A 27561-nucleotide genomic window follows, 5' to 3' on the forward strand; every position below is an offset into this window, starting at 1 on the left:
TGAGCTTTCCCCATCATTATGATTCATGGGGGCGGAAATTCACCGGGATGAAGTCTACCCTGCTGATTGGATGCAGACACTGTGGAGAGGCGTGGGTTGCTCCATCGCGACTCACCTTTCTCATTCCCACCTCGCAGGCTTCCCCCTCATGGAATCTCCACTTCGCCTCCTCCAGTCCTCCTCCACCTCCAGGCTGTCAGGCATGGGGGCCCCTGCTGACTCTAAGCACCCAATAGTAGAGAGGAAACTAACAATAACAGTTCTAATAACGAACAGGCATGCAGGGCTTGTACCTTGCGAAACAGAGCTTATTATTTGTGAGCTAGCCCTGTGTGACAAACTTACAAGTACCTACTGGGACACACATACACACACACACACACACACACACACACACCAACGACCATCATAGGAATAAATGAAAATGTATTGTGTGAGCAGAGAGTTCGTTGGTCCTTTCTCCGTGAAACACGACCATGCTGACATTGTCAATGCAAAAACAAGAGCATTCATTCTCTGGATGTATATATAAAAGTGGACGGCAGTGCATGAAACAGCCGTGCCTTGTTGGTTTTCAAACTGAGGAATGAATGCCGCATGTTCGTCGCAAGATGCGGCTGTTCTAGTTGAGACGGGGGAAGAAGTTAGCGAGCCTAATCCCTCTGCAGGCCTAGCGCAGTTGAGATGAAATGAGCTCAAAGGGGTTTTCAGAGAGAGAAAAAACCCCATCACCGCCCACAATTCTCCATGTGCAAAGGTGAAAATCAACATTGTGGATGGTATCTGCCGGAGCCAGGCGGAGGGCTTGTGAATTCACTCAGCAAAACTTTATTATTATTCTTAGACCTGAGTTAGTTATTGAACTTATCCTCAACAATTCCGTCGATGCTGACAAGATCTTGGCCTTGGCCCCCTCCGCATATCTGGTTTCAAGCCACAATTCCTCTAGTAAGCAGACGACTTCGCTCTAACAGTTGGTAAAACCCTTGAACCAGCTAGCAATGCTCTTTTGGCTTTCGGCTCTTGTGGTCTCCAGGTCCGGAATGGAACATCCAAGCAAGCGTAATTCGCTCTTTTTTTTTTTTTTTTTTATACTTTTGTTGCGTCGAAGTGGGACCTGATGATACTCGCTCTCACCCAGTCTCCAGTCAACCGGAGAAATGGGCGGAAAGGGCCCACCAAGCCTCAGGGCAACGATTGGCGAGCTAACCAAGCGGAAGAGTCGACGATGTTTTCACCCGTAAGGCCAGCGGGTGAGTGGGGTTCCTGCGACCAGTCCAGGCGACGATACGCAACAAATACCGCCGTAAGCAATGGCCGTTGTTGGGGATGCCCGCGCCTGACCTTTGGCCCCTAGCCCAAGCAAGCCGCCAGCACCTGCATGCCGAAGTTGCAAGGGTTGGCGACGGGAAGTGGTTCGGGCCTGTTGCCAGCGCCAATTTGCCTCCCATCCGGGGATTCAAGGGAATTGACTGATTGATGTATGGATGGGGCCCCCGTCGAGCATCTATCTATCGGGTTGTGGTGTTCGTTGGGCATGTATGTGTCTGGTATCGAGATTGGAAATGATATCAAATAGTTATCCAAGCGGCAGAGAAATTGCTGTTAGATCTGCCTTCGGCTGGAGGAGGCCGGGAGCTTGTAAACGTCCCAAACTGCGTCCCTAACTGCATCTAGCTGTAATCTGTATCGCGGGCACGATTAGCTGCTGTGTATCGCACTAAGTCGAGATGGTCCCAAGACAGGCTGAAGGGGGGGCAAATACCCCGTATGATCTTATTCTGCTTCGATGATTACTATTATTACTCTTCCTGGTTATTATTGTTCTTATTGCCATCATCCAGCTCGCGGCACTCTGTTTCTTCTCCCCCTTCCACCCAAACTCGTTGTTGGCCCCGAAGGTTGTTGTTGTTTGCTTCGCTATCTTCCTCGTTTGTTCGGTATAAAACATCAGCCCAATGGCTCAGCACGACAAAATCCAACACAGAACGCCGACAGCCCAAAGTGAATAATCGTCGTTGTGTGTCCTAGGTCGCCCGTTTTCGAACCTCAGGTCCACAGGCACTTTGCGGAGGAGGAGCTGCTACTTTTGTTTTCCGCCGAGCTGCTCACAAGCCATCCCCGCCCCCATCTTCCCCACGCTGTCGCCCTTGAGTGGATGAACATCCCAACTCAGCAATCTCCTGCGGGCCGCTTGGAATCAATATCCGCCTCCCCATACACACACTCTCTCTCCCTCTCCCTCTCCCTTCCTCCCTCTCTCTCTCTCCCCTTCGACTATCAGAGAATCATACATCAACCTGCCCTGGCAAGCCTCGCACTCTCGAAGCCGCTGCATGACAGGGAAGAAATCGCTCCATCCATCTCCACAGCAAACCTCCTCTCCACCCCTCCCCTTGCCACCACCTATTCTCTCCCTTCATCCCCCCTCCCTCTGTTTTCTTTGGCATCTCCCTCCCATTCCGCTGTGGATGCGGGTTTGATTTCTCGACTCCTACAATCATCAGCGGTCTTCACACTGCTGCGTTGCGACCCATCGAGCCCACCTCTCCGATATCCCGAACATGGAGAGCTTCGACACCATGGCCGTCCCTTACCTAGGCAGCCCGCTGTCTATGGCCAATATGCAAAATACGGACTACCTCAATGCCATGCCTTCTCTGGATATGCCAGACTCCCATTCAGCGTACGACCATGAAACATTTGTTAGGTATTGTCCCACTTGCTAACGAACAACCCCATCTTCAATCCCTGCTGGCGCCTTGACTGACCACTCTGTACTTGGGTAGCGGTGACGACATTGGTTATGCGCAGCCTCAGATTCCTGCGCATTCTCTACGACGATTTTCCAATAACCACTTTGACGACCCCTTCCCCGAGATGATAGCCCCATTCGAAACGCTTCCGTCAGATCAGCAATCCCAACAAGACTCCTCCATCGACCATAACCACAAACTGCTCAGCTTTTCTATACCCATATACAATTTTACTCTGCTCGATTATTCGCTACGTCGAACTTCCATCTCCATGGCCGCTCAGCTTCATGGCATGTTTTTTCTTGCCGAATCGCCGTGGACCACATCTCCCACGACCAAGCCAAGTGGTCCGCCCCCGATGGCTGAATTAACTTGCTACAGGCGGAATCTATTCCAAATCACAGGCTCAGTGACACTGCCACGTACAATGAGATATATCATGACAGAGCAGGGTGATCGGATCCCTATACTTGCGCAGGAGCTCACAGTATCGGCAACCGAATCGGTCGAGGGTAATCCCGTGAAAATCATTTCTGTTCCCTGGAAAACGCCTGCAGTCAATGTCACAGGTCAGCCGGAAGACAAGACGGAAAAGGAGCCCCCTTCGATTCCTTTGGATATCATGGCAGGTCAGGATATAGACTCGGATTATGCTACTTTCTCCATTGCGTGGAAGCGACTGCAGTTCCGTATCGCCACTGCGAATAATGGCCGGAGGAAGGAATTGCAGCAACATTTTGTTGTGAGATTGAAGATTGTCGCAACGCTGTCAACAGGTGCTAAGATTTCTATTTGCGAGGCTCATTCTGGGCCTGTAATCGTGCGCGGCCGTAGCCCCAGAAACTTCCAGTCGCGTAAAGATCTTCCCCTTAGCGGTAGTGCCGCATCCTCACGAAAGCATGCCCAGGCAAACGCCAACCGCGCGGCGACGATCGAGGCTCCTTCCTCTCAACAGGGGACAGGAACGAAACGGAGCAAATCTCCCCAGGATCAAGATGCCAGGAAGCAGCAGCTGCCATCATCGTCCTACCCGGAATGGACACAGACTGCAACTGTTCCCTCCGCGCCTCTCCCCACACCCACATTTACCAACGGTGCTGTAAATGATGCAGCCACTTCATATGCGAACTCCAGTCCAGACGTCCATCAGCATCGCGAAAAGCGGCGACGGATCAGTGTCACGGGACGCCCAATCAACCTCTCGTTCATTGACGAGGACTCTAGCCCTGCCAATTCCGCTGGCGACTCCAACTGCACACCCCCTGCCATGTCCATGCCGACAAACGCAGGCATCCATAGATGGCGGGACATCGACGGCTCACCCTCCGAGAAGTTACAAAAGAGCGCTACAGCCCAACCAAAGCGCCAACCTCTAACACACAATCACAATTCCTCAAGCAACGTAACCACCCTAAACCAAATGCAACACCAACTCCAGCCGCCCCTCTTAGCATCTCAGATCATCAATCCCAGTGAAACCGCCGATCTTCTCTATGAGTACTTCCCGCTCGGCCTGGATGACTGGCAAGCCCCTGTCGACGCCGTTTATCGACCGCACGTTGTGCACCATACGCACTTACCGGACGATCCTAAGGCGATAGCCGCGAGGAGTCGTAGTAGGACATATTTCATCGAGGGGAGCTGAAAGGGCGTATCTACATGCATATGACCCTTTTTACGCTATATATATCTTCTTTTTGGCATGGAATGAATATCTACGAGTGCATTCTTATCTTTCCCTCAATTCTATCTACTTTGGATTTCCCACAAGGTTCACAAAGAATGACATCACACACTCGTTCTCTCTGCTTTGGGAGGGAAAACATAATGTCTGTTTTTTTTCCTTTTCCTTTGGGTAAGGGTTGGAAAAAAGTATCAGGGTCCTTTTGCTGTAGTCGGGCTTTTTTTCTTTTCTTTTTCTTTTCTTTTTATTTTCTTTTTCCTCTCCCGTCTACTGTAAACATTTTTTTGTTTCTCCGTTTCTCTTCCCATTTTATTTACTAATTTATTTATTCTGGATACCTATGTATATGATTTTGTAATGTTGACCTTTCTAGCTCACCTCCCTTCGAATTTGTCTTTGTATATTTTATCTAACGGTTTCCCCCTCTCCTTCTTTTCTCGTCCCTTGCGCTAATGATGTATTGTTTTGTTCCTCTCTTCTTCTATATATCCGCTTCTGACATTGAGCCCTCACCCATTCCCCCCCTTTTTGGACACCCTCTGGGTTAGATTTCGCAACAAGACAACAACCAGTATCAGATTCAGTATATAAGAAATATACACACATCACTTATCCGTATACACGCTACAGAAGTATTACTCCTACTGCCCCTAACTTACTAAGCTCCTCTCAACTTAGATTCGATGAGCAAGGAGGTGAGAAAATAACATTGTCTGTCCTTTTACTTGGAGAGCAACAACACCAAACCCCACCCCTCCGGGCGCGCCGCCCCCCCCCAAACAACGGCCCCACACCCCACCTTCTCCTGGTCAGATTTTTGCGGTACAAAGTGCCCAAGGCTCGTGAAATCTTAGTACTCCAAAGCACTTGGGATTTTGATAGGGTACAAAAACACCTCAACCACCGGGGCGAGCCAGTCAAAAAAGAGCTCAAATTTTAGAAGCACGTTCAATCTTTTCCGGATATTCCTTCTTTTCTCGCCCCTCTTCTCTCCTCTATCCTGGATTTCCCCGGGCCGTGGAGTAAAGATAGGTGATATAATATTTTATCTTATCCATATGTCAACATAAAATCCTGTTGAACAGGCCAATTGAAACCAGAGAAAAGATTTTTTTAAAAAAAAAAAAAAAGAAAAAAGAAACATGAAAAAATGAATGAATCAGTGAATCAATCAATGAATGAACGATGATGTTTCATCAACAGCGTAGAATCCGGTCCAATGGCTTGTCATGTTATGGTGGTATTTGTGTTTTGTGTTAACTCACTATATGGGGTGTTTATATCATAATGAACTTCCCGCGGGCCCTTTACTTTACTTTACTTCCCCCCGCCGCCCCACCCTTGGATTTTTTTATTTTTATCGAGATATATTTTAGTTATATATATATATATATATATATACGTCATTACTTTTTTAAAAGAGAGAAAAAAAACAAGAAAAGAAAAGAAAAGAAATTCCCTCCCTGCCTTTCAGCAATGGTGACCCCCTTTTTGTACCCTTTTTTCCTCTAACTTCCTGTAATAACAGTAATAAGTAATAATGGTAATAGTAATAATATATAGTGAATATGGATCCGGGCAAGCGAGCGGTTCCCGGACAGAACTGAGAAATGAAACTTAAAAGAGCAGCAAGCAGCAGTCTGTCTGGGAGGGGAGAAGCCGCCCCATCCCTAAGCAAATTGGATGAAAGTCTTTGATTGATTCCACTGGCGGATGTAGAAGGGGGGGGGAAGAATATTCTTTCCAAACTCCCATTCAAGCGTAGATGTTGGGGGTGGTGGGAAACGAAACCGAAAAAAAAGAAAGAATAAAACCCCTCGAAAAAAAAGAAAACACAAATGGCGCAAAACCGAGGCTTCTTTCGCTTCTCCTTCTCCTTCTTCTCTCTTTCGTTTCTTTTTTTTCCCCTCCTTGCGCCGATCACATCGTGCCGTTTTCCAGAAGAAAGAAGCTGGGAAGCTTGGCTAGCCTAGCCTCCAGACGTTTCGAAACTGGCCAGCCACTCAGCCAGTTGAGCTAACTTAACGCGCCCTCCAGCTGTTTCAAAGCTAAGTCCAGTAAAACTACTTCGTAAAGTTCCGGCTTACAGTGGTTGGTCATGGTGGCTTTTCCTCCTCTCTCGACATCTGCGTTGTTCCAAAAATAAACAAAGGACAGGGGAAAGAGGAACGGTAGAACCGTTCTCAACTGAAATCCGCCGCGTACCCTATACCAGGCATTTTTGGCAGAAATCTGCGGTATCTTGATGACAAGGTGAAAATAGTGGAGTCTCTCTCGCCTCCATCTCATATAAACGCCCTTCACACTTCGCGGCTGTGGCTGCTCGTTGTTTGGCCAAAAAGGCTGGCGGGAAAAGAAGGGGGCTAATAAAAGTGGTTGTTGATATTTAAAATAGATATAACGAAATGCTTTGATGTTTTGACTTCTTTCTCTTCAGCTTGTCTGATTCGACCACTGCTGGGAGGAAAGTAACAGCTAACAGCAGGAGAGCAAGGGGAGAGGGAAGAAAGAAAGAAAAAATAAAAGAAAAGAAAACAAGACTGCAAATGGTGTTGGTAGAAGGGAGCAGCCTCAGGGGCTTCCGATTAGAATCCAGATGTCCATGAGCAGCTTTCTGACTGAGTTCGTAGAGCGAATACCAAACTCACCCACTCACTGCCTTGCCACCTTGGCAAATGGGCCATCATCTCTGTGCAAATTTGAGACACTGGGGATTAAGGGAAAAAAAATAATTCTTGTAACCTGAGTGATAAGGTCAACAGAGATTGGATGGAGAGTGGTGGGAGGGAGGAGAGCACGCAAAGTCCTTTCGGTGGCCAGCAGAAGTTCCGCTCTCAGGCCTGAGGCCCTTATTGACAATATGGTAAGTAACTCCATCCCACGACGAAGCCTTTTGTCTCACTTCCGAGCTCTTTATATGCCCGTATCATTTGCTGAGGTTGAGCCAAAGCCATGATATGGTTGATATCTTGGTCCACATTGCACTGGAGTTGCAATCTCAGATAAGGACCGACAACCTGCTTCTGAAGAAGGGGGGTGGGGGATTCCCAGCCCAATTGCGCATTTCAAGCAAGTAAATCGGAAGTTCAGGAGAAGCCATGCTTCTAGCTTCGACCTTGACCTTGGAGCAGGCATTCCGATCACAGAAAAAAGATAAAAACGTGAGAGAAATTTCCATGCGATGTCAGAACGGATGTGCAATGGGGAGTGTGGTTTTTGGCTTTTCATCGCGGGGAAAAATGAACGGGTGAAGACAGACGCCCTTGCTTGCTTGTCTGCTTCGCCCAGGCAGCCAGATTCGAATATATATATATATATATATGGTCCCCAAAAGAGTTAAGACTTTGGTATTGGTAATCTGGACAAGCCAGGACAACTGAAAATCTGTCTTCGGGAAAGGTCGTTGGAGGGTCAGAAAAGGTGTTTGTCAAACCAACCATGCCCTGCCTTGCCTAAGATGCATCTTCCTATCTCCAGGACGGCGACGTACATCTCTCTAGGTCGGTCCATGAGGGTGCCACAGTAGTCGAGGTGAGACGAGAGAATCACCCACCCACCAAGACAAGACAAGACAAGAAAAAAGTTATCAAGATATATGAGGCGTCGAACCAGCGGGGTGGAATCCGGGAGACACAGTTGGAAGATGTCTCAAGAGGGCTAAAATCGGGTATTTTGCTTTCCCCTCCTGCTGCTGCTGCTGCTGCTGCTGCTGTCTTGAGACGAGACAGACCACCAGCCGCAGCCCGGTGAGGATAGAATCGATCTTGTGCCAGGAGCTGAGGCCTGTGAAGTTAGACGTGAAGCCGCATAACCTCCAACCATCAATGAAGGCAGTGATTATTGGATAGTTCCAGTATTGACAGCTCAGGCGATGACCGGGCACTGCCAGGCTTTGTGTGCTCGCTTGATTCAAAGGAAAAGAAAATTTTGAAAATAATGGGGAATCTCAGAGTTATTTTACAAGCAAGGACCCTTGGTGGTGTGCATATATTAACTATATTCATTCAAAACACAATGAATACTCCCCCTGAAAGGTGGGAAGAAGGGAAACCATTGAGAATAAGTGGACAGTTAGCTAATAGTTAACTATCAGTTAGTATGTATGAATCTTTGGCCAAGAATCATCTGAATCTAATTTATTCTCTGAAGATAGAAAAGGGGGGAACGATGGAACTATGGACTACGGTCAACTCACACTAAGAGACGCTTGCTTGCGTTGGTAGCTCTACAAGATTAGAACCTTGAGGGGAAAAGAGATCAAGGCCTCCCAATGTTATTAGTTTAAACTGCATGGTAATTTGCATATTTTTTTGTACCAAGTGTAGTATAAGCTCACTGTATAACAGGTCCTTATGAGAAAGAAAATGGCATTGGATATTAAACCAATAAACAAACTATATAAAGAAGATTGGATGTATGGTTGAATAGTTACAGAAAATAGATAGTTAGTTGTCAACGCCTAACTAAGCAAGTTGAATATACTTAACAACTGGGAAAATATAACACTCTATTTCTAAGAAAAATATTGTGTTTTCATTTTCTCTGCATTCAAAGTAGTCGGTAGTTAGTTAACTAACTACCATAACTAACTATGTTTTATATTTTTACTACTCCATCATCAAGAAGATATCCATCCACATTTGTTTTGAAATTATACCCTTGAGGACTTAATGAAGACGACTTAAATTTTGATTAAAAAAAAGAAAAGAAAAGAAAAGAAAGATAAGTTGTCTCCATTGTGCTGATAGTGGCATTGCTGAATAAATAGTTGGGTGATTGATCGACTGATTGATTCGTCCAATAATAGTATATATAGATGCTGCATATGCAAAGAAGCAATAAAATCGAATCCTAAAAGCTTTGATGTCAGTTTAACGGTAAGAACCCCGGAAGCCTCCCCCGAGAAGGGCGCCGGGGTATGAGGATTAGGTGGTTCGACAGAAGTTAGTAGTCGTGCTGGCCCAGTTGATGATGTTGAATAGGGTTCTGATGAGATCTTGGATCTTCCTTTGAGATGCTTATTTGATTCTTCAATCCTGGTTTAATTAAACTCTATGATAATATCTTTTTTTTTCCGTTTCAATTGCGCCAATAAAAATAAAAAGCAGACGAAAGGAAAAAGAAAAAAGGAAAAAAAGAAAATCCATAGCCAGGAACCAAACAAAGATGATGTTAGACCTACGAACTCCTGTAAGCTTCCCCATGCTTCCTCCAACCACCACCACTCCACGCCAAGCACGCACATCGTCCATGCGCAGAGAAGAAAGCGTGCAAGTGCAGTGGGAGTGGCCACTCTGGCGAGGTCAGCGTTAACCGCTGAAATTAAAAAGGGCGACTTGACTTGACTGACCAGCGACGAGCGGTCACACAGCAGGGTTGCACACAACTCACGCCCGCGAGGGTTGGCAGGGAGCAACGTTACATCAGCAGGAACTTTTTCATCGTAACTCGTTAACTACGTTAGTTATATTAGAGGCGGAAAAAGGGGGAGGCTTGGCTCTGCTCTCTTTAGTTAGCCTTTGAACGAAATGACCAGTGGAGAAGAGGGAAGAAGAGAATCTGAGATCAATGCTGGCCTCATTGATTGATTGACGAGAAGGAGAGATGCTAGTAGTGGTAGTAAAGAACTGGAGAGAAGGAGAGGATGAAAAACCGCCTTAGTAAGCAGTGGTTCAAGCATTTGGAAACAATACACAATACACAAGCTTTCAGGCTTCCCAAGCTTCCCCAGGCCCTGGTCTGTGCGATATTAAGTTACAGACCTCTACGCCGTAGGGCGATGCGGCGATGCCAGAGACCGCGATACAGCGAGGGACGCTGGTTGATACGCTGGTGTCCGATCGATACCCTAGCGGTCTTGCGAATACCGCGTACCAGCCTGTTTTTGGGACGTATCCACGGATGGCCAACTGAAACGCCTGAAACGCCTGGAATGCCTGGATATCCCGGCCAGGGTTACAGCAGGGCGTGCCCATCCCCCCCCCCACAGGGGTGTCATCGCCCGGGGGCTGCAGCGGCTGTGGCGGGGCCGGTGTGCACACTGGGGACTGGGCATTGGGCAGCAGCAACAAGTCCCGGCAACCGCCCCCCAGCAGGCACGCGATCAGCGCCAGGCTCGCGGGGGTGAATCTGGCCCGGACACTGCGGCATTGACACTAGACATTGGACACTCAGGTCCAGCAACCAGCTCCAGCTCTCGCTACAATTTCGGCCGGAAGTCAACCTTGATTTCCACTCTGGATGTCACCTTTGCTTCAACTCAACTTAACTCGACTCGACTCCACCCCACCCCGCCGCGGCGGCCGCCGCCGCAGGACTCTGTAGCGCTTGGCCACAGCCACTCCATGGCAGCAGATCCACAGCCAGCAGCAAGTGGCGCGGAGACAGCTGCTTGTGGGTGACTCTACTGCCATGTTTCCTCTTCCCAATCGATGATGAGAAGTTGAATTCGCTGTCATCTTCCCCCACGAGCGAGCTAGCTAGCCAGCTGACTAGCCTGCGCAACAGCTGCTCACCAACTGCCCTGCGAAGTTGCGATCCCTCGACGGACCCTCGTTGAAACACGCTCGCCTGGCCACTACCCTTCCTCCAAGCTGCCAGGCCTGTTCTTCCCTGCCCCGCCTCCATCTGCCTGGGGGAGCGTGCATCGTTTCACTCCCAGGTACCACTCGCTCGCTCGCTCGCCGCCAGCTGCCAGACACAGCACAACACGACCCTCCGGGTTTGCCGAACTTAAACCTGGCCTTCCACTCGTCAATCTTCTCCAGTGGGCCAATCTTCTTCAGTGAGGGGGGTGTGTATGTGTGTGAACTCGCTCGATTTTTGTATTCTTTATTCCTATTCTCGATTTTTCAATTTTCTTCTGCTTTTTATTTTTATTTTTATTTTTACTTTTACTTTTTTCCTTTTTTTGATTCCCGATCCTTTCCTTTGTTTTTATTTTTGCGTAACTGGCCCACGTTCTTTTCCTTGTTCCATGCGATCTGAGACTCTAGGTGACCCAATTCAGTAACCCTCCCGCCTCCCGATCACCTTGTGGGTGGATACTGGGCCAGCATCCTGGCGCTCAAGGGATTGCCCGGCCAAAAGTCATCTTGTCTTGTTGGGGGTTGTTCATTTTGTTCCTGCGCGCGGGGGGGAGGGGGTGCAACAATAACATCCGCAGCACGGAGGAGACGAAAGGGCGACATCGAAACAGAAACAGGCCCAGCGCCAAGCAGGAAAGGTGAATTCCGGAAGGGAGTCAGCGAGCGACTGAGCGAGAAGACTGGCCTCCATCATAATATTAACTCTTGCTCGAAACGCAAGAGGAACTAGAGGGCAGACACAGAGAGAGAAAGACATCATAGTAGCGCCTGCAACGCTGCCTTTCGGTCCTTCTTTGGACCGTCCACGAAATCCGACTTCACACTGTCGCACTCGACGGAGGTTGCTGGCGGCTTTAATTGCTGTTGCCCTTTTTTCGTGTGTGGTTTTTTTTTTTGGTTTTGTTTTCTCACTTTTCAATTTTCTTTCTTTTTCCCTCCTCTTCTTTCTCTCAAAAGACAGGACAGAGAGACGTAACTTGGTCCCTGCGCAAATCATTCGCGAAAGCTTGAAAAGGGACTGTCAGGGATTTTTCCTTTCCGCGAAGTATCAGGTACCTAGTTTCTTCCGCCCGAAAGGCTGCCGCTGGATGGTTGCAGATACATCTGGACCCTCTGTGGTTTCGTTCTGGCGTTGCGATAAGTTATATATCTGCGAGTCTCTCCGTCTTCCCCCTGGCTTGATTGATAAACCACCACCGCGACGGCTTACGCATAAGTTGGAGCTTCTCGTAACTTGTCCCGCGTTCCTCGCCGCCCTCATTTAATAATACTACAACCCCTCTTCCCTCCCCTCTCCCCCCCGCGCCCCGATTCACTCGTCCTCCGCGTTGCGCAAGTGTTGTTGTTTGTTGCTTGAGTCACTCTCAAAAGCATTAAACAAACATCCACGGTTGGGCTGCCGTCCACCTCTCGCCACCACAATAGCCGTTCATTCATATATTATCTACTTACAGCTACCAAAATTTCATACGCTGGTCCCGAGGGCAGAAAATGTGGCTGAGTGATTAAAAACTGTTTTGTTTTATCTATGAGCTGTATCTGAGCGTTTCATCGTGGCGTTTCAGAAATCCTTTCCTTTATACAGCTTTTTCTTGACCTGTATATAAATAAAATCATATACACGTCGCGCCACCTGATCAGCCATCTATCTCAAGCCTCATCTTCAACAACCACAACAACACCAACAACAACGCCGCCTCACTCCCTCAGCCCACAGGACTGCCATTTTGAGAGCCTACCACTATACCCATTTCACCTCGCAATGGCAGGCACAATCGCAAGGGTGAACCGCCGCATGCGGGCCTTCTTCCGCAACATCATGACGCTCCTGAAGCGCATGATGATGTTTCCTTCGCAGCTAGGGGACTCATCCGACTCGAGGCAGGATTCATTGTCCAATTCCTCCAAACGGCGTCGACGGACGCTGGATGACTTATCGCAAGAGGTCGAGCGCCTGTTCACAGGTCACCTGAACGTGTCCAACCTGCTGTCCATGTCGAAGAAGATCCGCGCGCAGATCGACATATGCGCCAAGACTAGTCCGGTCTGTATGTTGCCGTCGTTCAACCATACCCTACCCACGGGCAAGGAGAGCGGCACATACCTTGCCATGGACCTCGGAGGATCAACGTTTCGAGTCGCGCTCGTGGAACTTTCGGGAGGTGGGAAGATGAGGATTGTCCGTATGGTCTCGTCGATCATCGACGAGACCGTGAAGTTGCTCGAGGGCAAGGCGTTCTTCGCATGGATGGCGGAGAAGATCGAAGAGATGTTGAGCCGCGGCGAGGAGAAGTACGGCATGGACTCGATGCCCCTTCCAATAGGACTATCGTGGTCGTTCCCAATTGACCAGACTTCGATACGTAGTGGGCGTGTCATTGCCATGGGGAAAGGGTTCCGGTGTTCCAACGGAACGGTGGGTGACGACTTGAGCGAGTTGATCACAGAGGCCTGCAGGGAGCGGAATCTTAATGTTCGGATCGATGCGATCGTGAATGATAGCTCTTCCACCCTCCTCTCGCGGGCATACGAGGACCCTTCCACGCGAGTTTCCCTGATATTGGGTACTGGTACCAATGCCGCCATCCACTACCCGGTCCATGCGATAGGGATTGACAAGTTTGGAACCCGACCAGCTGAATGGTTTGCTCAGGCGGATCACGTCATCGTTAACACAGAGCTTAGCATGTTTGGCGGCGGTGGGGTTTTGCCGACTACCAGATGGGATGATATTCTGAACCAGACACATCTGAGGCCTGATTACCAGCCGCTGGAATACATGTGCACGGGACGATATCTCGGCGAGATCGTTCGCCTCATCATCGTCGAAGCGGTCAAGAAGGAAGGCTTGTTTGGCGGTTCCCTTCCGGAATCTATGCGATCCCCATACACATTCGACACCAGCATCGCCGCGCACATTCAAGATGACACCAGCCCCTCACTGACTTCTTCATCCGCGTATCTCCAAAAACACCACTCCTTTGTCACTGCGCCCTCTCCGGCGGACCTCCAATTCCTTCAACAAATATGCACTTTCGTCACACGGAGAGCAGCCGCCTATCTTGCCGCATCCATCCATGCGCTGTGGTGTCTGCGAAACTCGAGCGAAGCGGCCACTCTCCCACCAACTCCAGATTCCGTCATATCCTCCTCTTCACCCAATGACAACAGCCATGGCAATGACAATCCGGAGTTGTCAAACGACCTGAACAAGAATCCAACCAACAACACCGCCACAACCGCCACAACCGCCACAACTACTACCACCACTGCCACCGCCACAACAACCAACACCACTATCGCGCCAACAATCGACTACAGCACACAAAATGTAACGATTGCCTGTGATGGCTCCGTCATCAACAAATACCCCGGCTTCTACGATCAGTGCCAACAATACCTCAACGATCTGGCGCTAGAACGCGATCCATCATGGCCCTCTCGCCCCATTTCCCCACCGCCGGAGTCTGGCGCGACATCACCCTCTCAGAAAGTGATGACCTCAGTAGTAACGTCGCCATCCATCACGCTCGAGAAAGCGAATGAAAGCGCCCTCTTCGGTGCAGCGGTGGCAGTGGCGGTGGCAGTTTCAGAGCAATAGCGCTTTGATTTTTTTGATTTTTCCAATTCTTTTTTTTTTCATTCTTTGATGGTTTTTGATTTTGTATTGCCTTCATTGTTGTTATTATATTATATTATTTATTTGTTCGTTTGTTCTATTAATTAGAAGGTCTTGTCGCATTTTTTTTTTTTTTTTACTGGAGAGGAATGGGAAGAGATCAGAATACCCTTGCAACGTCGTATACTACACACACGCACATACACAATACACATCCGCACATAGTTACACATATCTACATATTATCCCCCCCTTTTTTTTTCCCATTTTAGCGCTTGGGGGAAAAAAAAAAGATAAATAAAAAAAACACCTACCTCTGAAAAATATTAAATGGTAAATACTATTAAGATCACATCAATCAATACCCTACCCTACCCTACCCACATGCCCACCCAACACGCCTATCGTCAGAACCACTTCCAAGGCCGAACGAAGGGTCTTTCTTAGTTCTTCTTAGCGTCCCTAGTGTTTTATTCATTTTATTTATTTATTTATTTTTATTTATTTTTATTTATTTTTATTTAATATTCTATACCTCATATCACCTATGCATATAGTTTAACATATACCGATGGATCTTTTCTCTCTCCTTTTTCTTTTTGGCTTTTGGCTTTTGGCTTTTTTGTGGTTTATATTTTATATATACATACATACATATATATACCGCTTCTCCCCCCGTCTCGCTGTGTTTTTGGAATTTTGGGTCTTTTTATTTTATTTTTTATTTTTTATGCAGGTGTAAGGGATCATATAGTATATAGGCAGGTAGGCAGGTAGGTAATAGTATATACACACACATAGAGAGAGAGGGGCTGGGGCTGAGGCTGAGAAAATATCTAGTATAGAGTAGTTACATAGTTATGGTAGTATATAACTATACATAATGGGATCATTGTTTATATCATCTGTGATTGTTTCACACACATATACTCTCTCTCTTTCAAAAGCAGGAGATGTCCTCTGTTCAACTGTACACAGCACTTGCGGTATATTAGATGGAATAATGCTCAGGAATTTATGGACCAATTCCAACTCCTTTTTTTTTTTAAAAAAAAAAACAAAAAAAAAACGAAAACAATCGTCTTTTGTAAACAATATAGGTAGAGTTGAAGGCTTCTTTTCCTTTCTGACTTTTGAGACTGATCGCCTTGAGCTTGAGGTGCTTATTTATTTGCCCACTGTAATTAATGTATTCGTCCCCTCGTCATACCAATCCACTGTCCACGATCGTGGGCATTCCGGGGAACGCAGATGCTCCGCTTTGAAAGGCTCTCGTTCCTCCCCCGACCCCTTACGCTAAGTTGAGTCGTGATAAAAAATTCTGGATGGCAGCCTGGCCCATTTAATTTGTTGCCACAGGTCAAAGTTTATTTTGTCTATATATATACATATATATATATATAGTCCTGCCTAGGCATAGACAGCCCTTATCGAAGCCAGCCCACTCAAATCCCAGCACAACAAGTCAGCTCAATCCCGTCGACCCCGTCTTCTTTGCGTCCCGAGATCTCCTCCATGTCCTGGAGTATCTTGTCAATATATTCTCCCGTTTGCCCGACAAATTCAGTATTATATTATATGCAACTGCGCCGATGAAGAGCAAGGAGCCGGGGGGTGATGGAGGCTCTGGTTTGAACCATTAGCCCCAAATAGGGGGTGCGAGAGATCGGGGATTTGGATCTCATCTCATCTCCGGCACAGTATCCAGGAGGAAAGTCTCAATTTGGTACGTATGTTCCTGGGCCAGGGACGGTTTCAAAGGATAGTACTATGGAAACCATACGTCAAGTCACGGGCGTTGTTGCATGGTTGATCAATATTGCTGCCACGGATTATTTAGACGAGAAACATCACAATCCAACATGTCAAGGATATTAAGTGCATTTATTTATTTTATTTACTTATTTATTTATTTTGGATTCGATCTAAAGTGGACCAGTGAACGAGAAAAAAACCAAATACTGGCCAGATAATAACTTACAAATTCATTGTTAGAGCCTGTCTCTATTATTAGAGAATGCGGAAGCATATAGGCTACCTCACGAAACATCAATGATTATCCCCGAAACGGGTTTCCTTCATCATCTTGTCATCTTGCGCAACCGCGGCCCTGATGTATCAGCCCGAACTACTGCCTCCCTCCGATCAAATATTCCGTGATATCACACAACGATGATGGTCACGGACAAGGCTAGCACCTCGAAGTACTGGTATTCGGATGACCAACGGGGTATGGAAAAGAGTTATCCAGCAGGAAGACCGTGAAGCTGGCCAGCTTCTCACCCAGCAGGTTTCCATCGCTGTCGATGTCAACATCGTCTCCGCGACATCTAGGTCTATAAAATTGAAAAAAGAAGCACGGAAGAAGACGTCTTGCGATCGTTCAGAGACCTGAAGGCTCGTAAGTATAGCGAGGCAGGGAGTGGAGGGCTGAAAGAAACCTGACGCGCCTCTCTCTGCTCTGAAATGGTTGATGATGTTGTAGAATCTGTGTTTGGCCTGGGCTACGCTCATCCGCGGGGAAGGATTCAGGACTAGACACCCCTGTCAGTGATGCCGTCAGGTGGGCATTTGACGGCCATGCCGGGCCATTCTATTCCTATTGTTTATATACCCTGGCGGACGATTTTGAAGGTATGAAATCGTTGTTGAACTTAAAGCTCTGCTAAGTAAGTATGCGGAGTAGGGCAATTTTCTTTTGAATCTAGCTGTCAAGCCAAATTCTACACTAAGCCCCTAACTTACTAGCTGCATCCCAATGTACTGTACACCTCAATTGTTGATCTACAAGAAGATATTCTTACATAGTAAGGCTACCGGCAACGTTGAACTAACATGTTTAATCTACAAAGGGAGAAAAGAACAAATATGCATGCATTCAAGCTTCAATAAAGATATATCAAAGGAGACCATGTCATAAATTCAAACCGCCGCCCCCTTTAAAAACCACAACCCTACTTTGACGTACAGCTAACATACAAACAACAGAATTGTAGACTGCAACCACGAACCACGGAATATATAATTTTCACAACAAGCAAATAAGAAACGAAAAGCGAAAACAGGAAATGGGGGAGAGGGAGAGATAAGAGTAAGAAAATTCACCAATCAACGTTAAGTCATTCCATAAACCAAGTCCCTTCACCCACAACCAAAGTGTCAAGGGCACGGAATCGGTTCGGGGTTCACGGCTTCAGCGAAACTTTAGCACCATGGTGGCTAGCACATGTGATGGTGACCCATTCGGTCCACGGTTCTGGGTCGCGCGATTCAATCGTGCGGAAATGTTGCATGAGCCGAACTGTAGTGTACGAAGCTTCTGTGAGGGCGAATTGTTCTGTATTTTATTGGCATGTATCCGAATTGGATGTGCTTTGTGGTTAGAATGTGTTTTCTTTTTCTTTTTTTTGTTTGTGGCGGGGGCGGGGGGGATTCAAAACGAATAGCCAGGGCCGGGTGGTGGCGTAAAGGAAAAGAAATGCGAGGAGACTTACGGCCAAGACAAATCCTCGGTCCACCATTAAATGGCAAATACTCCCAGCCAGGTCTGATAGTTTCCCATCGCTCTGGTCGGAATTCAGCAGCGTCGGGCCCGTAGATGTCCTGGCGTCTGTGCATGGCGTAGACGCTGTAAGCGAGGGTCGTTCCCTTTTTGACAAAAACCGGTGATTTGCCGTCCGGTCCACCACCAAGTGGGAGGATGGTATCGCGAATGGCCGCACGTGCGTTGTTTGGGACAACGGGCCAGAGTCGGAGACCTGGAATGCCGCCAAAAATTGGGTTGTTAGTAAAGCGGTATTTCGCTAAGGGAGCTGCGGTGTGTTGGTTCAATCAGGTTTCTGCGCAAGCTCACATTCGTTAAGCACGTATTTAAGATATTTCATATTTTTAAGTTCTTCGAACGTGGGCTTTCTCCCACCGAGTTGGTCGACCTCTGCACGGAGTTTCTTCAGCACGTCTGGACGTTTGGGGATTATGTTCCAGACATTCGCTAAGAGACTGGCGGTGGTGTCGCGACCGGCAAGCAAGATGTTTAGTGTTTCGGAACGAAGAGCAATGGGATCCTGAGTCTGTTTCGCTAGTTCTTGCAGGAATACGTAGCGGCCCTTTTCGGGAAGAGGACCGCTTCCGTATTTTTCATTCGCGTGATTCTCAAGCGCCTTCTTCACATACCGGTCCGCAAAGTCGTGAATCAGTTTCCGATCCCTTTCAAAGCGCTTGTCGGTCTTGAAATATCTGTCGAGGAGGCCCACCCTTAGGGAGTTGCCAATTTCTGTTGTACAGTAGGTGAAGGCTTCAGCGAAATTTTCTTTAGTAGAGGGTTTGAAGTTCTTATGAAGAGTGTTGGCTGATTCTCCGAACAAAAACTCAGTTGCGGTGTCTGCAGTAAGATCAAAGAACAGCGGCTGGAGGTCAACGGTAGATCCATCGGTAGGGACCACTTGGATAAGGTTCTGTATATGTGCTTCAAAAATAGCCAGTTCGGCGACCTGAGCGCGGTTGAAATTTGGCCGGAGCATAGTTCTTGAGTGTTCCCACTGAGGACCATCTGTGGTGAATATCCCTTGACCAAAAACACCATGGAAGGCTGTCTTCCTAAGGGCGTTAATTTCATAATCAGAAAACTTAAGAGACAACACGCATTTAATATTCTCAGGCTCGCAAGTAGAGATCGCTTGGAACAAAAAGTAGTTAGTTGTTTGCCCGCCCAAACAAATCGTGAGGCATATGCCTGCATCCCAAGTTGTGGCAGGAGGACTTACTAGGTATTCCGACACCGATCAGTGAAAAGGTGTTTCCAAAGATCCGGTAGCGTTTTACGGATTCTTGGAGGAGGATATTCTTTTGCTTATGTCCCCTGAGTTTCATGGTGAGATCCAAACCGAAAATGGGATCTTTGTGTGGGTACGCAGGAGGCGGCCTACATGCATGCTCCTTGACTAGTTTTCGACGTGCGGCACCGACAGTGAAGTAGAGATATACTTGATATAGGGAAAAGCAGCCAAAGGCTACCACCACGACGTGTATCAAGGACAACATTGCAGATGATGTAGCGAAAAACTGAACACAAACTTGTATATTTCGTCCACCGAATCGGGTGTTTGACTGGCACCCCGATCAAGGGGCGAGTACGCAACTATATATGTACTGTGGAAGGAGTTGTGTAAGCGGCCATATTTCTAACGTCCATGCAATTAATAGTGAATGTGCATGTATCCGCAAAAAAACGAATAGACCAGGGGAATCAACGGACATTGATGTAGAGTATGATGTGGATCAATATTCACTCACTCACTTTACTTTGTTTTTAATCAATATCAACCAAGGCGACGCCCTAGAAGAGTTACCGTGGCCTTGCTGCATGGATGACAGCAGGGAGGAGGTAGCTCTCTAGGGAAATATTTATAGCGTTCCCACAAAGCGGGCTTCACAGTGTGAATTTTTATTTTTTATTTTATTTTTTGTGTCAAAGCAACAAATGACAAGAAAAGAATGTGGAATTCATGCTCTATTTCCGGGAATTTGGGAGCCCAGAGAGGTGTCTGCCAGTACCTAAGGCCAAGGAGACATTGGCAGGCCAAACCGGAGCCAGGATGCTTGCTGGATAGATCTCGAGTTCGCTGCTAAGTCAACGGACTTGCCGGCTGCCCCGTCAGAGAGCCAAAATGCCTAGGTTCTATGTCGTTTTGCCGGTGTCGATGGGGATGAATCGCATGCGCATGCGGGGAAGATATCCGCATACCCCGGTGTCCACACAGCGCATTCAGTCGGGATGTCATTATATGTGGACAAGCAACGGTTTCGAAGAACTTGAAGCCGTTATGGTAGGATGTTAATCTGTTACGGCAGCCGTTAGCGACCTTTTGCCATGTTTCATGGCTGTCCCAAGGTAACAGTGGGCAGTGCATAGATTGGCTCACACCATAACACTCGGCGATGAGCCGATTGCATCCAACCGATAATCCACAACCTGGGTGTCACATTGATTGCTGTCCACGAGTATATGCGCTGGTATGTGTTTGGTATGGGGTAGGAGTATCTCATGTGTATACACCATGCATATGTAACACTCAGGATACAGATAAACTTGCTGCGCGAACAAAGGATTCCGCCAGTTGCCGTAACTTAATTCTGGGCTGTTCGTTCCAGACAGCGCCACCGCGCGTAGTTGGGCTCAAGGTCGTCGCCCTCCAGCAAGCAACCGCCATCACTTCTCGTAAACACCCCGCGTTTGTGTTTATAGAGTTCGCCACCGAAGCGATCAACCAGGCATTTGCTACGGTCCGATGGAGCAAAGTCAGCCCGCAATTCCAAAGTCGAAATCTCTGAGTTCTTCAGCTGACCTCCACTAGCATCGCCCGATGAGGGACATGTAGTCTCCGAGTTCAGTGGGAGGGGAAGTCCAAGTGAACGGAGAGTTCTCTATTTGATATAGTATCCTCGTTCTGCCAAGTCAACATCCTAAACCACCAGGAACCGAGAGAGATTTTTATCTCGTTTTGTCAATGGATCCTCCGTGTCAAGGAATGAGATCAGGATATGCTCTTTGCTTGTTTGCTTCGATGAGTTGGTTATACAGCAGCTATGCAGAGTACCTGAATGCAGAGAAAGCATCCAATCCGGCCAGCCAAACGTCTGTTACCATCCATACGGGTTAAAATTAACCCTTGTCAAGCCAAGCAGCCGCCGAAACCGCTAATAGCTACTAAGCGCTACCCTGCATTTTGGACAGGAAGGTGATGTCAGCCTTTATCGATGCCTGTGCATTGAATTTCCGCATGGGCCAAAAATGTGCAGGTAATCGCCAATCCACAGTAGACGGTATCAAGTCTAGGATTTAGGTCCTCTCGAATCCCTTAACTAGTTAAAAATATATGATTACACCACTGAACCTTCGTTTCGAAAATGATCTTGTGTGAAAATTCAATTCCATTGCTTTGTCTAGCGCCAAAGAGTCTTTGGTTGAATCTTCAAATGAAAGCAAACCAAAAAAACTAAGAAAATCGATATACCGTCTTGAACTACTGGAGAAGAAAGTGAGCGAAAAGGAATCAGGTAGCCGGACATGGCGTATGATGTCCATGTCCATGAATACTAAGCCTAAGTACTAGTGTGAAGATTTAGCGGACTTGGTCTTGTTCTTGGAATTAGATCCTAATTTCTAAACATAGCACTAACTCTTTATCTTTTCCGAATACGTGGTGAGAAAAGTCTGTGCTCATCATGGTCAGAATCGCCTTAAAAATTCAAACTACGCTCAAGGTGCCCATCACCTAGACCAACACCGACTTTTCAGCAGCACTTATCCGTATATTCTTCGAAATGACTGACAATGACCAGTATATATTTACATCTATATAAGAAAAATATAGAATTACTAATTACAATACCATAGGGTTGCAAGATCTTAAAGAAGATAGAAAAGGGTCTAAACTCTTATCTACATCCTGTCTACCAACGTTCAACTTTTTGATAACGACGTTCACCTAGAACCCGAATACGAATACTGTGGGCGGACTTACTCATTCATCTCCACGGGGTTTATTTAGCCTGAGGACGGATTTGAGCATCTACTCGGTTGCCTTGAAGTGCATTCTCTTTTCGTTAGCGAGGAAATTGGCCATGCGATTATCTTTACCCACCCCTCATCCCATTCATTGATGCCTCTGAGATAACCGAGGTTTGTCGTCGAGGGCGTTGCACTAACCTTGGCCAAGTTCTTTTGCATAATTTAATTTTAGAAAGAAAAGAAACGAAAAGAAAATCGCTAACCGTTCGGCCTTTTTTTTCCCTTGACAGCCTCCCTTCTGGGCCTGGCGCTATCCAATCCATCATCGAAGTCTGACTTTCTGGCTTTGGTCAGCTCGTTGCCATCCTCGCTGGGTGTACAAAGAAGCGGAGCCGTTGGCCCTTGTGAGAGAGGCACATGGTATCTGTGTACACTGCATATGCATACTCGATACAGACTATACCCGTCGGAGAGTATCGGGGTGTGTAACCAGGGGTGGATGTTTTGCAACTCTTGCTGAAAAGTCTCCATGTGTTAAAAGTGCTCGCAACCTGTGAGGCGGGGGAGATAGATCTTTTGCTTATAATAAGTGTCCCCAATCCAGGGTCTTGTCTTCCGCCTTCTTCTATACTTTGAACTTGTATAGAATGAAATATAGGTATAAAAATTTGTTGAAGCTCTTGCAATCAATAGCCCTGGTGAGCTACTGAATGACGGTAGAAACCTGGCTTTGAGGAATTGGATGTTGACACAAGTTGCACCGCTGAGAAGCGGGAAGAATACAGCTGATTCCGGACCAACTGCTTTAAAAACCATTTCAAGGTAAATCAGAATAATTAGCTGATCATGGACCAGTCGCGGACCAAGTTCAAGATCACACGCATGGACCTATGCGAGGTATGTATGTGCACAGATTAGTTAGTGCCCATAGTGATAGGCGCCATGCTGGCTGGCTAAATTTGTGCCCATGATCAACCCTGCAGGCCCAACCCCAACCTCCTGGTTGCAACCAAGGCTACAGCCAATTTTGGAGCCTATTTTCGAAGACGGAGTGCAGACAGATATTTTTTACGACCCCAGATTTGGACAGGAAACTGAAGAATAGTTGCAGATATCTTTCTCCGGCAGAGACTTCTTAGATATCAACTTATCAGAGACAGTTTCCGAGGAGCAACTCCGGCATAGAAAGTTCTGTGAGATCTTTCTTGTTGTGGATAACCATGGCAATATTCATTCTAGGAATATGGTGATAATGGAGGATGATAACCCACCGAGAGCAATCTGGATTGAAGAACTTCAGCAGGAGTGGGTTGATTTCGAGAAGCTCCTTGTTCCTGAGATGGCTGAGGACTTGGCAGATGCGGTTGACATCCTCCCTCACTCGAAGAGTTCCACCCACACCAGTTACAAATATCTTCTGGTCATGTATGTACAAGGTAGATTCCATGGATAAAAGGACAAACCAGTGTCTCAATCTTATTATTGATAATCTGGTTCGCTACCTAGCACAGTGACATTTCAAGACACACACCTTCATATTGCGATGCTACATGAAGATAAATTTAGATTTCTCCATCCATGATTTATTGTCGGATCACTTCCAGTCTTCGGGGCCACTGCATCCTTGAGATGCTGATATGTCTTCTTGCACTTTGGAATGACAAATTGATCAGGAAATGATGCTGCTCGGCTTTGGACAAGTTGATAGCATGGGGTAAAAGAAGAGGTCTATTCTCGCCTCCATTTTGTGGCGGTGGTGCATGCATATCGAGTCGACGGTTTCGCTGAATCGAGACATATGATCAAGAATTCAAGATGAGAAATAACCGCGGACATTTTCAAATGGATGCGAGTTTAGTTGACCGATGATGAATCGCGAGGCCTGTAGTATTCAGACCTTCTCACCATGATATCAAAGATGACTCCTAGCATGGATAATCGACATGATAAATTCAAGTTTCTGCAACTCTTCATGTATGCATTCCAAGGGGGATGGGTGAGACAGAGAGATGATCATACATAGTGAGGGGAAATAGCGATATGTATACGCCAAAGGACGCCTGAAAATGGCCACAAAGCAATGCTGATAAAATAATATGTACAGTAAGATTCCGAGTCAATGAGGCCAGGAGGAATGAGAAGGCCAAGGGAGACACATATAGCACACATGCCAATAAAAAAAATGGAAATGTCAAGTTGAAGAAAATGGGCATCTTGATATATCACTTTCGGAAACTAGAAAGTTGCAGAGATATGGCAGCTTCCCATTGGTATTTATCGTCCCGTTATCCAGCTCGTCCAACTTCTTTTCGATTCATTCGATCCTTCATGTGTTTTCGGTTCTAATTGGCCACCAGGGTTCGGCCCTCGTTCGAATGGTGCAGCGTTATCGACCCTGCTGGCATTCACAGCTTCCAGCACGCTCGGTCTCGAATCGGCAATTTCGTCGGCGCCTTTGAATCCAGCACTTGGAATGTCTTCATTTTTCAATCCTCCAAATAACCATGCCTTTCCCTTGTAAAACATTGTTTGCTTTTTCAGCTCTTCATTTAGTCTCTTTTCCTCCTCCGCCTGTTTCTCCTTTTCCAACAATAGAAGTTGATCTGGCGTGGGATTGCCCGCGACATATGCCTTTCTTGCATCTAAGAGCTTTTGTAATTCCTTATCAATCCACAGTTGTCTTTGGCGGCGATTGTAGATTATCAAAGATGTTGCTGAGTAGATTGTGAGAGCAGCAGCGATACCTAAATTCAAAGGATAAACCATCTAGTAAGCACTATACCCAAGAACAGGAAACACCAGAAGGATAACAGCGAATCCAGGATGATAAATTCTATTTCCCATATTCCAATCCTGGTGAAATCACGATACAACTTGGGAACAGGTAAATTAGCTGATCAGGGACCGAGGAAATGGACTGTACCGGACGCAGTTATAAGGGTATAAACTGTAATTTTGTGCGCACGGTCAGCCCATATCCGTCCTTTGGACATAATCCGATCCATCGGGGTAAACGCTTTCGAATACCGCGCGGCCCGAGCCTCAGCACGTAGCCGCTCAACCTTTTGCTTGGGAGTCTCTTGTTTGGAGCCTTCGGGACCTGCGAACGGTCCGGTCGTCTTGGACGTGCTGGACTTTGCGCCTGTCCATTTTGGGGTTCCGGTATTTACTATTGACGTTTTCGAGGAGGCATAGGGACCTGTCGCTGTGAAGCGGGTTGCATCTGCCGCGGACCGGGACATAGTTGCGGGAAGGGAGGGAGGCCAATTGGCCTTTCGGGGCGGGGTACAGGGCGTTATTAAGATGTCACTGGCAATATGAACCACGGCGGAGTGTATACTACGGGCTAGAAAGTAATAAAGGGTTAGGATCGTAGCTGTCCGGGGTTGAGTTGGAATGTGGAGGCTTCGTCGGTAGCTTCAAGGTTGGGAAATTTTTCGAACTCGGAGGAGTCAGCCAAGACTCAAACTAAATCAGGACTAGCGCAAGAGAGCCATTGAACCTCTCGATACTTGACTCCGCAACACCATCAAGAGAGCACAAGAGCAAAGATACTATAGTAGTACAGACAGGTATTGAGTTTTTGGATACTGAGGAACCATTGACGAATGGTGCCGGTTTTCTCGTCAAAACACCCACAATCAGACCTAATGGCAGCTCCATCACACAGCCCTGTCCCGGATCTCACGTCTGTACTGAGGACGCTATCAGCATATACACCAGGTGTTCACGACCAATCTCGAATTCATAACCCTCCAGTTGAGAGCTCGAATAATAATTCGTATACTAGACCAACTTCAACCTTTAGACATGCCCCCCTGGAACAGCATACATTGGAGCTAAATCAACCACCCAACATACCTGACCCGTCCACTATAACCACCTGGCCCGCGGCATTGAAATATGTCATGAAAACCGTGGCACAGAATGAAGCCACCCAGTCCAAGATCAAGAGACTGATCCGCACGCAACACGACCATGAGAGACAGTGGTGGGAGGGCAGACAGGCATTGCTATCAAAGCAGGCAGGCCGGGAAGCAAAGAAGAGACAGATTGATGAGGTCTTGTAAGCCGAGGAATTCTAATCTCCGCTGTTTTATTGAAATTATGCCTTTGCGAACGGTTTTGATAACTCTCGTTCCCAGACGTTCGGTTGGTGGATTTGTTGCGAAAGACTCGGATGGTCCCGTATGTGCATTCCCCACCTACACCTGATGAAAAACATCGTGACCATTTCCATTTTGCCTCTAAATTTATGAACTGTTATATCTGAGGGGCATGGCCATGCTGATATGTTTTTGCTTCTGCATAGACCCCTCAAGATGACAAAATCGAACTTTGCACATACGATAAAAAGGTGTACAAGGCCCTGACAACAATGTCGAAGTCTCTAAACGCTGAACTTCGCGCCTTGGGTATACCCTTTTTTACTATCCGGGACGAATTAGTTGATTCGTCATGTGATCCGGTTTCGGAGTCTCATTCAAGTGATCTTCTCAAACCGGGTGAGCTGAAGGCTCTGCGGCTGCAAATGCTGCAACTCTTGGAAGATCTTTGCAAAGATTGATGCTTGGGTATCCAGCAGAAGTCCGTGCCAGCCAAACAGTGTCTCTTGAAGGAGGCAATTGATAACAAACACGCAGCCCCACCCACATCGTTGAACACCATAGAGCAGGCTGGATCCGCCTCCTTGCTACTGTATTGTCAAGACACGGCTGCGTCGTACGAAATACGGGATTCCTATTTCTTATCGTCCGCTTGTTAAAAATAAATTGATTGATATTATCCATTCGATCAAGTTTTCAAACACACATGAAACAATTGAACTCTTCGCACTTCTCACGATTTCATATTTGCCGAGCTGCAACGGAATTGCCTCTGCTCGTCTTTTGAAAGAGATCCTTGCGATTCCTAGCGAAGGATTTGCGTGCTTGCGATGTGCTGTCTGTCACCTGTCTGCGGGATGTGGATGGCCGCCCAGGTATCTATCCATGTAGCTAAAAGAAGTGAAAAGTGGACTTGTTTCATTCCAGGAAATGTGATTTTTCTCCAGCAATAGCAACTTCTAGTGCGATGGTGGATTGGTCGAATCGACCCAGCAAACCCACTTTTAATCTCCTACCGCTTTCCAAGTTCGTATTTTCGTTCCTGGATTTTTCCTCCTGGTTGTGTCAACTAGATCGGGTGGAACGTTAATATATTCAATACTTTCGGGAAGATGCGGTCCGCGAGAATGCTTCTATGCGAAGTATAGCGGTTAATTTATCAAAAAATGATATTCACTATCCAAGGACCAATACAGCTGGGTTTCGTCTTTACCGTCTACCGACTCAGAGCCTGCCTGATGGCTACTTGGGGGTAATAGAGTAGCAAACGATTTTGCGCTGGTAGTTCACTAACCGGCG

General features: G+C 47.0%; 10 protein-coding genes across 10 annotated transcripts; 7 read left to right on the forward strand and 3 right to left on the reverse strand.

Moving 5' to 3' along the window:
- Positions 1–586: 586 nt before the first annotated feature.
- Positions 587–1476, forward strand: HCBG_07065 (uncharacterized protein; the record flags this gene model as incomplete). The annotated part of the gene is made up of 5 exons (XM_045434114.1): positions 587–678; positions 845–948; positions 975–1036; positions 1112–1253; positions 1277–1476. The coding sequence occupies 5 exons, from the start codon at positions 587–589 to the stop codon at positions 1474–1476; spliced, it is 600 nt and encodes a 199-aa protein (XP_045284905.1).
- A 1106-nt stretch (positions 1477–2582) lies between these two features.
- Positions 2583–4401, forward strand: HCBG_07066 (transcriptional regulator PacG/VIB-1; the record flags this gene model as incomplete). The annotated part of the gene is made up of 2 exons (XM_045434115.1): positions 2583–2710; positions 2790–4401. 2 exons carry the CDS (start codon positions 2583–2585, stop codon positions 4399–4401), a joined length of 1740 nt encoding a protein of 579 aa, XP_045284906.1.
- A 2055-nt stretch (positions 4402–6456) lies between these two features.
- Positions 6457–7394, reverse strand: HCBG_07067 (uncharacterized protein; the record flags this gene model as incomplete). The annotated part of the gene is made up of 2 exons (XM_045434116.1): positions 6457–6803; positions 7343–7394. The coding sequence occupies 2 exons, from the start codon at positions 7392–7394 to the stop codon at positions 6457–6459; spliced, it is 399 nt and encodes a 132-aa protein (XP_045284907.1).
- Positions 7395–7538: 144 nt separating this feature from the next.
- Positions 7539–11228, forward strand: HCBG_07068 (uncharacterized protein; the record flags this gene model as incomplete). Its single annotated transcript, XM_045434117.1, has 8 exons — positions 7539–7601; positions 7918–8186; positions 8538–8625; positions 8787–8854; positions 9257–9356; positions 9812–9883; positions 10293–10833; positions 10948–11228. 8 exons carry the CDS (start codon positions 7539–7541, stop codon positions 11226–11228), a joined length of 1482 nt encoding a protein of 493 aa, XP_045284908.1.
- A 1561-nt stretch (positions 11229–12789) lies between these two features.
- Positions 12790–14628, forward strand: HCBG_07069 (hexokinase; the record flags this gene model as incomplete). Its single annotated transcript, XM_045434118.1, has 1 exon — positions 12790–14628. The coding sequence occupies one exon, from the start codon at positions 12790–12792 to the stop codon at positions 14626–14628; it is 1839 nt and encodes a 612-aa protein (XP_045284909.1).
- A 2802-nt stretch (positions 14629–17430) lies between these two features.
- HCBG_07070 (N-alkane-inducible cytochrome P450) lies at positions 17431–20232 on the reverse strand (the record flags this gene model as incomplete). Its single annotated transcript, XM_045434119.1, has 5 exons — positions 17431–17983; positions 18141–18404; positions 18500–19321; positions 19410–19794; positions 19943–20232. 4 exons carry the CDS (start codon positions 19684–19686, stop codon positions 17832–17834), a joined length of 1515 nt encoding a protein of 504 aa, XP_045284910.1.
- Positions 20233–20312: 80 nt separating this feature from the next.
- On the forward strand, positions 20313–20976 carry HCBG_07071 (uncharacterized protein; the record flags this gene model as incomplete). Its single annotated transcript, XM_045434120.1, has 2 exons — positions 20313–20478; positions 20729–20976. The coding sequence occupies 2 exons, from the start codon at positions 20313–20315 to the stop codon at positions 20974–20976; spliced, it is 414 nt and encodes a 137-aa protein (XP_045284911.1).
- Positions 20977–23002: 2026 nt separating this feature from the next.
- On the forward strand, positions 23003–23609 carry HCBG_07072 (uncharacterized protein; the record flags this gene model as incomplete). Its single annotated transcript, XM_045434121.1, has 2 exons — positions 23003–23053; positions 23268–23609. The coding sequence occupies 2 exons, from the start codon at positions 23003–23005 to the stop codon at positions 23607–23609; spliced, it is 393 nt and encodes a 130-aa protein (XP_045284912.1).
- A 609-nt stretch (positions 23610–24218) lies between these two features.
- On the reverse strand, positions 24219–25558 carry HCBG_07073 (uncharacterized protein; the record flags this gene model as incomplete). The annotated part of the gene is made up of 2 exons (XM_045434122.1): positions 24219–24900; positions 25080–25558. 2 exons carry the CDS (start codon positions 25396–25398, stop codon positions 24431–24433), a joined length of 789 nt encoding a protein of 262 aa, XP_045284913.1.
- A 248-nt stretch (positions 25559–25806) lies between these two features.
- HCBG_07074 (uncharacterized protein) lies at positions 25807–26723 on the forward strand (the record flags this gene model as incomplete). Its single annotated transcript, XM_045434123.1, has 3 exons — positions 25807–26222; positions 26302–26344; positions 26469–26723. 3 exons carry the CDS (start codon positions 25807–25809, stop codon positions 26721–26723), a joined length of 714 nt encoding a protein of 237 aa, XP_045284914.1.
- Positions 26724–27561: the final 838 nt, after the last annotated feature.

Source organism: Histoplasma capsulatum (assembly GCF_000150115.1).
Source record: "Histoplasma capsulatum G186AR genomic scaffold supercont2.11, whole genome shotgun sequence".
Classification (NCBI taxonomy): Eukaryota; Fungi; Ascomycota; class Eurotiomycetes; order Onygenales; family Ajellomycetaceae; genus Histoplasma; species Histoplasma capsulatum.